Genomic DNA, 14204 nt, shown 5'->3' with positions numbered 1-14204 from the left:
GCTCGGCTGCATTGCCCGACTATTGCCGGATGCAAATGAAGTCAGCTTCGCTGCGGGGCTTCTGTTTTTCTCGTGGTTCTCGCGGCTTGGTTCCGATTGTGTATTTCCCCGATTCTGAAATATAAAAAAATTAAAAAAAAAAACTTACAAATAGGGAATCTCTATTTCCTATTGTAACTCTCCAATATTCACTACTACTTCTATTCTATCTGTTAAAAGTGTGCTGTTATCAAAGCTTTTTCGTACTTGATATCCGCGCACTACCCTGATACAAGAGTTCAACGCCGTACGATACGTGCTAGAACACCGCCAGAATCAGATTTGGCTCACTTCTATATATAAGATAAAAAGGGAGAAGTCGTATGGAGCAGCGGATTGAATTTACGACTGAATTTGATATAAAAAAAAAAAATCGATAAGATTAGAGTAAAAATTAATTAGTTTACCTTAAAGTTCAGTATTGTCTATTAAGAATGCATTAGAGTAAAAAATAATTAGTTCACCATGAAGTTCATATTGTCTATTAAGAATGCAATTCTATATGGGGCAATAAATTAGATTTACTATATATATATATGGTTTGATTATTAAGATTGGGTAGGTTTGTTATATCGAGCATTTATTCTCCGGGACGGTGATTTAATCAACTAATGATATCATTTTTATTTGTTACCATATAGATTTGAATATCCCAGTTCGACATTATCCATATCTTGAGGCTAGAAAGCCACGGAAAAAAAAAAATCCTTGATAATTCTACTCGTTGAAGTTCGTAGGTTTCGAAAATTTTCGCTCGATGAAACACTAAATGAGTTCCACCAACGATTTCGAATGCTATAAAAGAGAAAGCAGCTCGACATTAATCGAAATTTAAAGAAAGAAAAATTGGTAATAATTCATTTGGGTGCCTTTTGTGTGTGTGTGGGTGTGTTATTTGTTTTAAATATTGCTACTTGCGTCATTTAAATTTGATTCAACGGAAAAGACATTAAAAAAAAAGGGTTAATACCCTGAAAAACCCTACACTAGTACATTTGTGACAAATTTACCCAAAACTATTTTTTTGACCATAAAAAATCCTAAACCGGTACATCTGTGACAAATTTACCCCGACTGACCATAAAAAACCCTAAATTTGTACATTTATAACAAACTTACCACAAACTAATTTATTCAATCATAAAAAAACCCATAAACTGGTAAATTTGTGACAATTATACCCTTCGCTAAATTGGATAAATACCACAAAAGAATCACAAAAATTATAAATTGTGACAGACGAAGTGTAAAATCTCAAATTTAGTATACTAGTTAATTATCACGTGTCATTTAACTTAATTAAAATTTAACGAAAACTGACAGAAGGTAAATTTGTCATAAGTATACCGAGTTTAGGGTAAATTTGTGAAAGGTATACCAGTTTGGGGTTTTTAGTGATCAAAAAAATAGTTTGGGGTAAATTTATCACAAGTGTACCAGTTTAGGGTTTTTTAGGGTATTAACCCAAAAAAAGAAAAAAAAAACTTCCGGAAGATATTAAAAATGCATGAGGATTCGATAGCTTGTGGTCATGACGTTTCTTCTGCTACAGAAAATGCTTATGGGACGAGTACTCTTCTGTTTCATGGTTATTTCAACTGTCTATGTTTAACTAAGACAAGAATGTGTTCGTTATATTTCATGGGCAGCTAAAATGAAATGACCATGTATATTACATCTGGTCAGGTTTTGTTTGCACATATTTACGCTATTTTTGCTTGATTTGTCAAACATCAGTATAAGAATTTTAGTCCTAACATTTTCATGGTGGCGAGGGCCCGGTCTTATATTTGGAGAAAGGTCCTTTTTCTTACTTTTTTTCTTTTCCTACAACCATTCAAATGTAAAAGGTCCACTTTTAACTTGACATGGGTAGAAAATCATTTTAATTGTGAGATCAATTTCTCATTTTTTTGTTCCGCTGCTATGTCGCTCAAGTGTTTTGAGGTAGAGGCTTTTGATGGCCCGCTGATTTTCATGTCATTGGTTTCTAGCATTCTAACAATTCTGCGGGGGAAATTCATGAAAGAGGCGCTATTTGCTTGCATTTAACGCCAATTTAAAATGCTGCCGGCAAGTTCAAAATCTACTAAACTTTCCGGAGGAGCTGATGGTGAATTAAAAAATGTTCTGGTTAACGTTATCCTCAAGTTCATGGCCTATAATTGATCTCTCCAAACTCTCTTCAGCTTATGAAGATTGATGATCTGGAGTTGCAAATAATTTTTACCTTGTTCGATATCTTACATTTGGCGAGTAGCGAGGGTGAGATGATAGTACTATGGAGACTGATAACAACTGGGCCTTGACGTTGAATTTCATCTGGATCCTGAGTGATCGATGGGTTCTGTCCTTGAAGAAATCTTTGGAACGATAAAGCTCTGCTAAAAAGTTTTCATGGTTGTATATCTCTCTTGTAGAGGTCTTAACAAAGCAGAATCTGCTCGTTTTTCTTCCGCTTTCACTTGCACTATAAGTGCAGATAATGAGGCCGTCTTATCACTAGATGATAATGAATTACAAATCCTATTATGACTTCTGCAAATTATCTAACTGAAGTTTCAAGGAAGACATCTGCAAGTCTAAGATACTGACTATCTCATTTAAAATAAAGTAAAATTTATTGAAGTACAAGCAAACTCTACAAGCTTTACCCTGTCAGATGTCTTTCATTAGATACATTTGGTTTCGGAGGACAATATCCTGGAATCTTGTTGTCCATACTAGAAATACTACACGCGCAATAGTAGTGATATATTTGGATCATCTAGTTTTCTCTTTTTTGCATTTTATTATACTAGTTTCTAACGGTTCAGTGAATGGCATCATGTGTGTGATGAAATTGAAGCTCCCATTATAATCTTGATCCCTGGCCTAATGAGTGATTCTTCTTCTTCTATGAGTGGTCTACTCCTGCAGTGCCTTCTTTAATGTGACTTAGTAGGTTCTGTTGTCACCCCGCTTCATTTCAGAAAGATTTCACTTAAGTTGAAGGATCTGTGTTAATTAAGATCAGAATCTCCATGGAATTTCATGATGCTTCACAATTCTCATGACTTACTAGTGTAAATTTCTCCTGCAAATTTTAACCGCATGTGGGCATGGCAGTATTCATGATTCTACTATGCCATTAACTCTTCTTCTTTTCTTTTTCTTTTTTGGTAAAAGGTAATAGATAAAATGAGGAAAGCCAGTCTTTACCAAAAATAAAAAATAAAAAATGAGGAAAGCCAAAAGTATAAAAGATCACAGCACCAAAAAACTTGCACTCAAGATGAATAATCATAATGAGTGGAAGTATGCCATGATGTAAAACACAAAGTAGTGCCCAAATGAGGACAAGCAACAACAAGAAAGGCACGGCATGAACAACCGGCAAAGAATAAACATCTCAACGAAGGAGGAGAGAGATGTCGGCTCCAGAGCACTAGCAGTTCCTTGAAGCATCAGCCGAAACTAGGGTCGATTACAGGTCCCCTGAAAAGATAATGGGATCAATGCCCCAACTCTTTTGCAACTCTTGATTGCCTCATATTTCAGTAACTTTCTATAAATGATCATTTCTCCTCTTACGTCTTGAAAAAAAACTCTGCAATATACTCGCAAATACAAAATTTCCTTTTCCTTGAAATTTCGACGAGGAATTAGCCTTACCAAGTGGATTTGGCACCAAGTGGCACAATAGACATTCATCCATGTTCAGAGGAGTGTATATCCTTTCGTCTTATCCACTTATCCAGCACTTCAAGCACATCTTGATAGGAACAAACTTACCTGCTAGGTGTGTAATGTACATGATATGCCTCTTCCACAAGGCATTAGTTTGACTCTTTTTACTCGTAGATTTTGTCTTTAATCACAAAAGGCCTTGAAAAAAAGTGGGCTGGATTCCTGCGATATTTAAGCAAATGGAAAACTATTAGCCCTGTTTGTCTCTTATATGTTAAAAAACTTCATACTCCACAAGATATCCTCCGTTGCTGTTGACTTCGCTAGAATGCCTTCAAAAGGACTCGACAATGGAATTCCCGGCTTCATAATCCAAAGATCTACCTCGAAACATCGAACCATGCCATCGACATACCTTAATCCTCTAATACTTTCTTTGATTTGTTTTCTCATCGTTCTCACGATTCTCGCGCGAACTCATGGCTGGGCGTTCCCCAGCCGCTCCCAACTTGTCGCATTCTCCTCTCTATTCGCGCACGGGGGCCGTGCTTTCCATACGTGACACCAGCATCGTGGATGCAGATTTGGTCGTGCCCATCAACCGATTCATCCGAAGTCATCTATCTTTCAAATGAGTAGAAAGGAAAGGGCGCGGGAGAGAGACGAGCAGCATCCTATTCCCCTGGCGCGTTCCCATCCCGGGTTCCGCGTTCGCTGAGAAACGCTCGGTCCGAGTCATATCCGTCGAAGCCCATTCTCAAGTGTACGAAGTGGTCGCTTCATACCTAATACGGGCCCATAGAGTTGGGCCTCATTACACTTTTTCTTAGCCCACGATATTCTTGGGCCGGGCCGGGTTGGTCCGGCTTTAACGAAAAACGGTACTTTGGAGTTCTCACCTGGCGCTACTCCCTCTCTCCTTCCTGCGGGATCGATCTGCTGCTTCGAGAACCTCCACGAACGCGATCGTCGCTTCGAACCTCCGACGTCGGCGCTACGTAATCGAGCTGCGATTGCCGGCGGAGCCGTCCGCGCGGTGAAATCCCCGACTTCTGCCTCTTCCACAAGGGCATTAGGTTGACTCTTTTCACTCGTAGAAGAAGCGTTCCCCGGCTTCTGCCGCCGCGCCGCTGCTCCGCGACGAGCCCCGGCGTCGCGTCGTTTGAGCGTAGTGAGGAGGAGAGGGAAGGAGGGACAGGATGGAAGAGCTGAGTAAGGCTATGGAACAGCACATGGACCAGATGGTGGATCTCGTCCAGAAGATCTCGGGCGAGCTCCGATCTGGACTTCGGCCTGCGTACGATAACCTCATCGGGTTTTTCCATGCGATTGATTGGAAGGTTTCGGTTTCTGCTCCTTTTCCCTTCTTTTTTTTCCCGTTAAATCGCATTGCTTACTTATATAGAAATACCATTGCGATTCTGGTGGCCCGATACGGTAGTGAAATTCGTGCGGCCATTTGTAGCAGTTGTATTGCCAGGGACCGAAAGGAATCGCATTTTTTCTGGTTTTGATTACTTTGTCAATTTAAGATCGTGGTTCTTCGTATATTGTTGATGTAGGTGCCGGTTTATTTTCAAAATTTTAAAATTTTTGTGTTTTTTCACCACGGGAAACTTGTATTTTTGTATCACATTGCTCAGTGGCGCTTGATTTGTGTCATTTTTCCTCCTAGACTTTCGCAACCTATGTCAATTTGGCTATAAATCCAGAAAGTCAGCATTTTTCCAGAGGCAGAATTCAATTCCTCTGGAGCAAATGAGTCGTGACATGTAGCTTTGAGAATGAATTGGCTATAACTATCCAGACGAACCGTATGATGCCCATCTTTGTCCTATTTTTTCTGTACCGCGTGCTTCAAGAGGAATAAATTTCACTGAAACGGCATCGACTGTGAGGAGGCAAACTTTAGGTGGCAAACTGTGTATCTCCCTTTTATCACTGTGCACCAAATGCTGCTGTCATGCTTGTTCTTGTAACCCTTGTTTGTTGAGGTTTGTAAAGGCAACCTCTACTTGGCTGAGTTTCCGTGGCAAATTACATTTCTGTTTTTAATAGTAATACTGGTCTGGAGGATGGTGACTGGTTTTATTATCGTATCAGTGTATATCTAGGTGTTAGGCAATTTGGTGAAAACTTTGCTTCCCAGATCCTGAACAATACATGTTCTCGTGGAAATCCAACTATGCTATCTTAGAAATGTTGGAGAAGACACCGCATATTGGCCCTAGTATATTGAACCATTGATTAACTTCATCTTGGATGAGCTAATATTTGGCCGAAGTTGGTGGTCAAACCATTTTTACATGATCTGCCAATCTGTATGGATGCCATTAGACCCTTTATGTTGCTAAGGATATAGAGCATGTGAATTTGCTCACTTCATCATGGTGGCCAAGTGCTCTTGATGACTCTGGACATCATCAAATTTTGTTATTATAGCCTTGCCTAAAAATTTTCACTTCTGTCAATATTTATTTCTGAAGTATTGTTGAAGTTCGCCTGGTGTTGATGATTAAATTTAAAGCACTGTTTCATAATTTTATGATTGTTAATGTTGACAATTTTTTTTCAGGAACCTTGGTTAATTTGCTTAATCTCATTCCATATATTGTTGCTGATAATAGCAATCATCTCAAGGAAGAGTGTCAACTTCCAAATGTGTTTATTTCTGCTGACATGTAAGTGTTCTACCAACATGCCACTTATGAGTTTTATCAGCATTTTTGTGCTATAATATGAATGATTAGCATTAAGTGTACTTTGATTCCTCATTTTCTTAACTTCTTGCCATAAGTTGATGTTTCTGAACCTTCACTCCTTCCAATGTGGGATTCTTATACATGGCAAAGCATTGAGTAAATGGCATTGACACCAGTAAGAATATGACTTGCATGGGATTTTAAAATAGTAAAATGCTCTTTTAAAATTGACTTTTTAGGTCAGCTTGTCCTGGTATAGAATCCGCAAAGACAGAAATTGCAACGCTCCTTGCCAGTATGTTCTTGGTCTGGTCTGAAACAAGTGGTACTGGCCTTACCAAATTCGGAATAGTCCTGACTATGTTGTACCCCTTAGCCATAGCTTTACTAGTGGAGGTGATTCTCTACACCCGGGAATGTTTGTTGGAATGAAAATACATAGATATAAGCGCTAATACAGATTTACACTATTAATTCATCCACCTCAAGGGTAGAATATTCTGCACTCCTTTAATTTTCAACAGCTTCAACTGGCTGGAAATCTTTGCACGTATTTGATGTATGAAGGTCCTGTTTTCTGTTATGGCTGAATGGTAGTAACATAAGTAGGCCTCACTGGCTTTTATCTTTCTGTTCTTATTAGGGATTTCGTCCTTACTATTTGTAGTGAGCTTTGCCATTATGCGAAGTAAAGACATATGGACTTAAAGATGGTACTTGATGTATTTCTTCTTAACATGTCCAAGTGAAGTCACGCCTTTGTCACACAACTTCTATATAGCTTGTACGGAAGCAACTCTTGTAGAATTTCTCTTGAAAACCTGATATATTCTTTCACCATATATATGTGGGCATCCTTGTTTGTCCTTGCACATTTCCACCAATGCTTGCAGCACACATTTTGCTTCCATCATCGATCTTCCTATCATAAACCTAATTTTTTATTTGAAACATGCATTTCTTACCCAGGCCTGCCACCAACTTGACAGGATGACACATCTGCTCATTTTCTTCATCGTTGGCACAATTCTCAGAGTCATGCGAGCATTATTCATATGCATGAGGTGCCAAAGCACTTTTCCACATTCACCAAGCACTTTCTTCAATGAGAATCTTCTGAAAAATACATTAACCCATCTCCTCCATAATCTTAAACAGTTTATCATGGTTAAAGCTACAGTTTATTCTGACCATATTTCCATTCATCTTTTCAAAGCCTTAAAAACTTCATCCTCTGAAAGTTGTCCACAGAAAGTAATTCTGCATCCTTGCAAATTACTCGACATAAAGAGTGTTTCTTAATAAACCTTCACGGGAAAGCTTATGAAAATCTCTCCACCATCTGCTTGGTACAATTTTTTAGATGAGATGCTCATTTGTTGCTTGTGCAGCAATTATGTGCCCCGGTGGAAGAAAAGATAAGATTCCTTTAGCTTATCCTGTACTAAGTCTCTTCTGAACTTCAAGTATGTTTTTTCTGATACTGTGCAGTGAGTGGTGTTTATCTTGCTGAGAGGCTGAATAAAATTTTGGGAGACAACTGGAAGAGCTTTGCAACGCAGAACTATTTTGATCCGCAAGGAATATTTCTGTCAACACTCTGGTCAGGGCCTCTACTGGTTATTGCAATCGTGATCTTGGTATGTGTCTGCACATCATTTGGCTCCTACTCAAGTATTAAGATATGATTCTGTGGCAGCTGCATCTTTCTGATTAAAAAATTACTTATATATTGCAGGTAAATACACTTCTTTCGTTGTGCCATCTGATTGTTAGGTGGAAAAAGGCTGAGCTGAGACATAGAGCAAGGCTTTCTCGTAATAAGCAGGACTGACCTTTTTATTCTGCGGTAGTACTGAGGTGATTCATGGCACGATGCATCAGTCTCTCCTGATCATGCTATTTAGCTCAAACACCTCCAATACTTGATGCACGTGACTTATGATGACGATATATGGGGAGTCAATCTTTTATCACATGCCTTTCTTTCTGAGCTTCTCCTCATGCGGAGTTAGTTATGGTAAAAAATTTCTACACTTCGATCTTCAGTTTTGGATAGTATAACATCATACTTTGAAAAGTTTTGTGCTCACATGGTGTTTTCTTTTTCCGTGGTGTAAAGCATCTTGCCTAACACTTTGGGAATCATATAAGCAGGAAATCCATCTCTATCTTGAACTTAATCACGGTTCTTTGTATTTCATGTGACCTTTGTTTATGGTTGACGTAATTCATGGTGCGTTTTGGTGAAATTTATGAGTATTTTGGGAGGAAAACGGTGCATTCTTGTTCTTTTTGTTGTCTTACATGACTTTTAGGGGAAGTTTCAAACTTTGAAACTTGAAGGTGAGCATGTTGAACGAAACATCAAGCGTGGTATTAATAACTCCCATATTTTCATTCATTGCGGTTAGACAGTAGGGGACAGAGGGAAAGATCGTTGTGTAATTAATGAGGAGAGAACATCGCCTGACTGCAAAGTTCTTATTTTCCCTTCTTCTAATTTCCACGTCACTCGACACGTGTCACAATTTTAATGGATCACGCGTGCAAATGACGTGGTGATTAGCAATCACTGAATATTTTCTCGACAGTAGGGTCAGGTTTTTTAACTTCACAAAGCTGGCCTGAAAGCAAATTTGAGAGCGACTTGTGAATCACATATTGAGGAGCTGTTGTTGTACTTCTCGTCTAGATTAAGGATCATAATCAGATGGTGAATCACATATTGAGGAGCTGTCTGTGTACTTTTGGTTTAGATTAAGGATCATAATCAGAGAAAACTTACATCCATCAATTTTTTATTTTTTATATTGTGGATTATGAATATGGATATTATCCAAATTTTTATTTATTAAATGTACGTGTGGGGTGATATTCATATTTGTAAATTACGTACCTGAGACGAAATTTCGTTGAAATAGGCATGGAGGATAACATATATGCTGTTTTATACGGTTGCAAGGGCAACTTCTGAGTGTTTCATGTTCATCTTGGGGAAGGTCTCGAGTATTGCTTTGAAGAGCATGTGACAAGCCTATCTCAGTACAAGTTCAACCCATATCTTTCGCCTGGAAATTGTACCTGATTCCAATGCTTCAACAGCCTTTCGATGCATATCCATCGTACTTGAAATAAATCTAATAATGCAACATGCCCCAATTCTCATCATTTTTGGAGGCCTCAATCGTAGGGTCCCAAAGTAAACATCTTTACAAGTGAATAAGGAAGAGAATGACAAAGGAACATGCGAAGAGGAGGAGGAGAAGAGAAGGGAGTGATGAATTCACGGCTGTTCTCACAGAAGTAAAGGCCTGCTCCTAAACGCGAACATGGTTTCCTTGGGCTAAACCGGACTGAAGAGCAGGAAAATGCGCCGGGGATAAGCTTATTAGCATGGCTATGGCTTTGTTCTTATGGCCAATTGGAAGACGGCCAAAAACAAGTTTGTTAGAAAGATGAGATATATCCCATCTACATGCATCCACCGCCGATAGCTATTACAGTACACAGAATATCAAGCTCAAACCCCTTGGGAACATATGCACCATTCTGACAGCACAAAATTAATAAGTAACACCACGATGGAAGCCACTTGAACCAGATGAAATCAGCTGCACCACATGACTCTAATCTGTCAAAAACTAGTTGCTCCTCCACGGAAAAATATACTAGCCTCGTGAGGAAGGCGAGGGCAGGAATAAAAAGAATCCCATTATACCTCTGTTGGTTGGATAAGTGGAGTTTGGTATTCAGAACCAGATTGATCCCCCAAATTCATCTTTTACATTAATCTCTCCCTTGAACATCCCGTCTTCCATTATGCCAAGTTGCCAACAAGATGCTCTGCAACTCCCCACCTCAACATCATCTATCTGAAGTATAATGATAAAAAACAAGAAATCAAGCAGTGAAGCTGCAAAACTAGATATGAACTGAAAATTCCAAGAAGAGATAGAAACTTGATATAGCTAGATAATGACTAGAATTTAATCACTCATAGGCACGTCTTGATACATGCATGCATAGGATGGACACGAGTTCATCGGGATGAAAACAAGAGGAATGCTAGTATCCCTTGAATAACAGAACGTATGGCTCTCATGTTGGCATTAATAATTTGCAGAATAGACACCTTGCTCCACCTTTATTAGCTAATGCAATGTGGCTCACTGATTTGAAGTCTAGACTAAGATGGATTGATTGTAAAATCTAGTTCAAATGACACGTATAAAATCAGTGTTTAGTAGCACTAGAACCTTCAAATTGAAGGTTATGGGTTAAATTGCTAAGGGAAGCACCAGACAAGTCTCCAACCTTTTCCCTTTCTGGTTCTAAGGGGCCAACATCTACAATGAAACATCATCTAAGAATAGGCCAAGTCTGCAAAAGAGGTTATATAGTAACTCTTCTAAAGAGGTGCTAACCTTCTGAGCTTGAATTCTTTGGAGAATGATGTCTGTTTCGATTATAGAGCTTCGCCTCTCCCAGCAATGTGAGGAAGGTAGATAAATTTCTTGAATCACCAGTGGAATTTCTTTCAACCAGCCACTCCTCTTGAAGAAAAACATTGACATCCCTGTGTAACATATCGTTTATCACATCCTGGAGCACAATAACCCGAAACGAAATACTCACGATTGGAAGAGGAACAGAGAAGGTGAGAAAAAGTTTACCTCTTCAGTGCTAGAACTTCATAATTTCTTCGCAGATAATTTGCATGCTTTGTTAGGGCTTCTTGTGCATATTGTTTACCCACAGTTCTAACTGCTGCGGTGTTTAGTAAATTTTCCAATGATCCATGTTTCTTTAGCAGCTTGACAGCAGTCTTCCGACCAAATGCTGGAACCAGGTGTTGGATTCCAGGAACACCATCAACATCATCACCCAGGATACATCCTAAGAAGTATTCCAATAATTAGTTTCTGGAAGCCCGAGAAAGAAAAATAGGCCATGTAAAAAGGAACAGCTGTGTGGAGGTAGTGGATCCCATTGTAGTTACCCAGTAGAACATAAACATTCATCTAGATCATAGTGTTATCACCTGTAGTGAAGGATGACCAGTGATCTGATTCTATACTTAAACAACAAAAAGGAAAAAAATGCTGCAGAAAAGAAATTTGATTCACGGTTTATTATTCGTAAACTTTAAGCCTGCTTCCATATTTCTAAAGCAGTAATTAGTTATTGTCTTTGACTTCTAAAAACAGTAATGTAGCACATACTTACTAAGGCTCAGATCGGAATCCGGATCACAGTTATACTGCTCGATATAGTGCTTCAGAGTGTAAAAGGACCAGCGCTGTAACTCATCCACAGGCATAACAATCTGGACATCTTCAGAAATCAGCTGCTTAAAATCTTTATCAGGAGAGGCAATGACTACTCGATACCCTTTTGAAGAGCTTGCCCAACGAGAGTAGCTACAACATCATCTGCCTCATGGTCTTCAACTTTAATGACCTGAATCACTTCATGTTATCACCAATTGAATTCCCGAAATTTTAGTCGCTTAAAAAAATATTAGTAACTATTAAGATGACCAGGAGACAGCCGGGTGACAAAAAAAAAATCAGCCCTTTACATCTCTGGTACTAACGCTTCTGATAACCAAGTGAGTCTATATTCACTTTGTCATAATTAGATAATCACTCCCAGACAAGATTAGTGCTCTGATAAGTTTAAACAAATGAAACAGGGAATCTGAATTCATCAGGATCTTTGTGAAAAGTCCATCAAATTAATGGAGTTTAACATTGCTATATTCCACAAGGAATGCATAACACATGAATTTTCAATAGACCGTTTCAAGTTTGTTCCTTTTGGTCATGAAGGAATTGCCCAATTAGAAAAGAAATTCTAGAGACTTGAATATTTTACTTTCATACCATGGATGGATAAATATTTGAAATATGCTCACTGTACATCAAGCAGATTCCTCTGTTTCTCTTCATATAGATATGGGATCCAACATAATAGTTGCTTTACAAAAACAATTCAGACATACAATGATTGCTACAGTCCCAACAGTTATTGCTACAATTCACAGGATAAAGATAGGTTCAAAGGCTTACAAACCGGGACATTGCATTCCTTGAGGAAACTTATGACGGATTGATGAGACCTTTCCACTGAGCTCCGCGAAGATCTTAGCAAAGGCGAGACATACCTCGAGAATTTCCTCCTTCGTGCTTTATACGAAGGTAACAACCGTCTTCGATGCTCGCTGCCCCTTTCCCCATCAAGAATCTGCAGACCAACATCCGCAACAAACTTGGGATTAACGAGGGAGTCAGATAAAGAAGGGGGCAGACTGTGGTGACTCACAGCAACAACTGGGTTGCTGTGGCTGACTTGCGAGAAGAAGAGAGAGATCCATCGAGCGAAGGAGCGCAAGCTGGGAGTGCTTCCCTCGTAGCACAAAGGGTTCACGTCCAAGAAGAAGACCCTCTTCTTGCTCGCCTTCCCTCTCCTCTCGTCCCGCCGCTGATACTTCTGGGTTCGCCTTTCGAGCAAGATTGCACGTCAGCTGTTCGACGGAATGACACCGAAGGAGATAAGGCCGCCTGGATGGTCCGCGTCTTGCTTGCCCTTGTCGCGGCGGCGGTTGCATCTGCTCTGATATTCAGGCTCGCGGAGAAGGGAAAGGACGATGGCCGTGGCGCCGCACTCGGCCGAGGCCTCACCTGCGCCATCTCCATCATCATCTTTCGGCTCAAGCGCGCCGAGCGGTGGTAGCTTCAGAACGGAAGTACAGTTGTCTTTTTAACTTCCACAAGGGATTCTCTCTTCTAACGGTTGAATTGCATTTTGGCCCCCATATTTGGCACTTATTGGAAATAGTCCCACGACTTTTTTAAATTTCTGCAATGTGCCCTCTAAATCAAATGCTTGAAATCGGTTGCCGTTCCCCCCCTAAAGGTTGACTTCGGCCGTTTTTCAAGCGAAGCTCCGTCGCGTGCTCCTCACGTGACTAATTAGCTCCTTTTACAAACAAATCTATCCATCAACAAAAGTGAACTGCATTTTGGTCCCCGAGCTTTTGCAATTTCCCTGCCAAAGTTTTGATGTCCTCCCTAGTGTTGTTCACTTTGGCCAATTTTCATAAAAGGCAACTTTTAATAATTTTTCGAATCTATCCCGCACATTAGAAATAATCTATCAAATAACAAAACTTTGAATTTTGTTTCAACTGTGGCGTCTAGACTCCATCCAAACTTTAGAAATAGACCAAAATTGGATGTCATCTTAAAAAAAAACGATCTCTTAGAGCTTGCAATATAGGATAAGACATGAAGCACATAAAAGAATGCAAAGCGAATGTATAAGCAAAATAAATGATTTTATTATTTCTATTACTAAGGAGTTATAAACTTATAGAGGCCAAGCACAAACTACTAGGCGAGGGCAAGACAAAACCACGCTTAGGTTGCCTTGGTCGATCTCCGGTGAAGACTAGATACCGTAAGAATGAACGTCGAGGTGATTTTGAAACGCATCTCAATATTTTAAGGAACATTAAGAATAAAAATTTGAAAAGTTACCTGGGCAACTTGCTACATGTGCCAAAATGTAATTCACCATGTGTTGTAAGGCCGATTTGAAGTTCAGAAGGAAGCTATTTAGTCACGTGACAAGCGCATAACCAGACCTCTAATTGGGAAAATGGTCGGAGTCAACGCCGGGAGGACATCGAGACCGATTCCAAGAATTCAATGGAAGCATTTACAAAAAAAAAAAAAAAGTTCTAAATGTATTATACGACAATGAATTCAATCATAATCCTTGAAATTT

At 39.4% G+C, this 14204-nt stretch overlaps 2 protein-coding genes across 2 annotated transcripts; one reads left to right on the top strand and one right to left on the bottom strand.

Moving 5' to 3' along the window:
* The first annotated feature begins 4619 nt into the window (after positions 1 to 4619).
* On the top strand, positions 4620 to 8662 carry LOC104450781 (transmembrane protein 18). The gene is made up of 4 exons (XM_010065470.3): positions 4620 to 5048; positions 6284 to 6389; positions 7902 to 8050; positions 8149 to 8662. Exons 1-4 carry the CDS (start codon positions 4908 to 4910, stop codon positions 8242 to 8244), a joined length of 492 nt encoding a protein of 163 aa, XP_010063772.2. The 5' UTR covers positions 4620 to 4907; the 3' UTR covers positions 8245 to 8662.
* An 883-nt stretch (positions 8663 to 9545) lies between these two features.
* Positions 9546 to 12935, bottom strand: LOC120286353 (5'-3' exonuclease-like; the record flags this gene model as incomplete). The annotated part of the gene is given in 7 exon segments (XM_039314686.1): positions 9546 to 10285; positions 10838 to 10989; positions 11087 to 11309; positions 11640 to 11807; positions 11810 to 11873; positions 12489 to 12659; positions 12738 to 12935. Coding segments are annotated over 7 exon segments (984 nt in total), but the record flags the coding sequence as incomplete, so codon positions are not given.
* Between the last annotated feature and the right edge of the window lie 1269 nt (positions 12936 to 14204).

Source organism: Eucalyptus grandis, chromosome 6 (assembly GCF_016545825.1).
Source record: "Eucalyptus grandis isolate ANBG69807.140 chromosome 6, ASM1654582v1, whole genome shotgun sequence".
In the NCBI taxonomy this organism is placed as follows: Eukaryota; Viridiplantae; Streptophyta; class Magnoliopsida; order Myrtales; family Myrtaceae; genus Eucalyptus; species Eucalyptus grandis.
The sequence above is the reverse complement of the archived record's forward strand: the minus strand, read 5'-3'. Positions and strand labels throughout refer to the sequence as shown.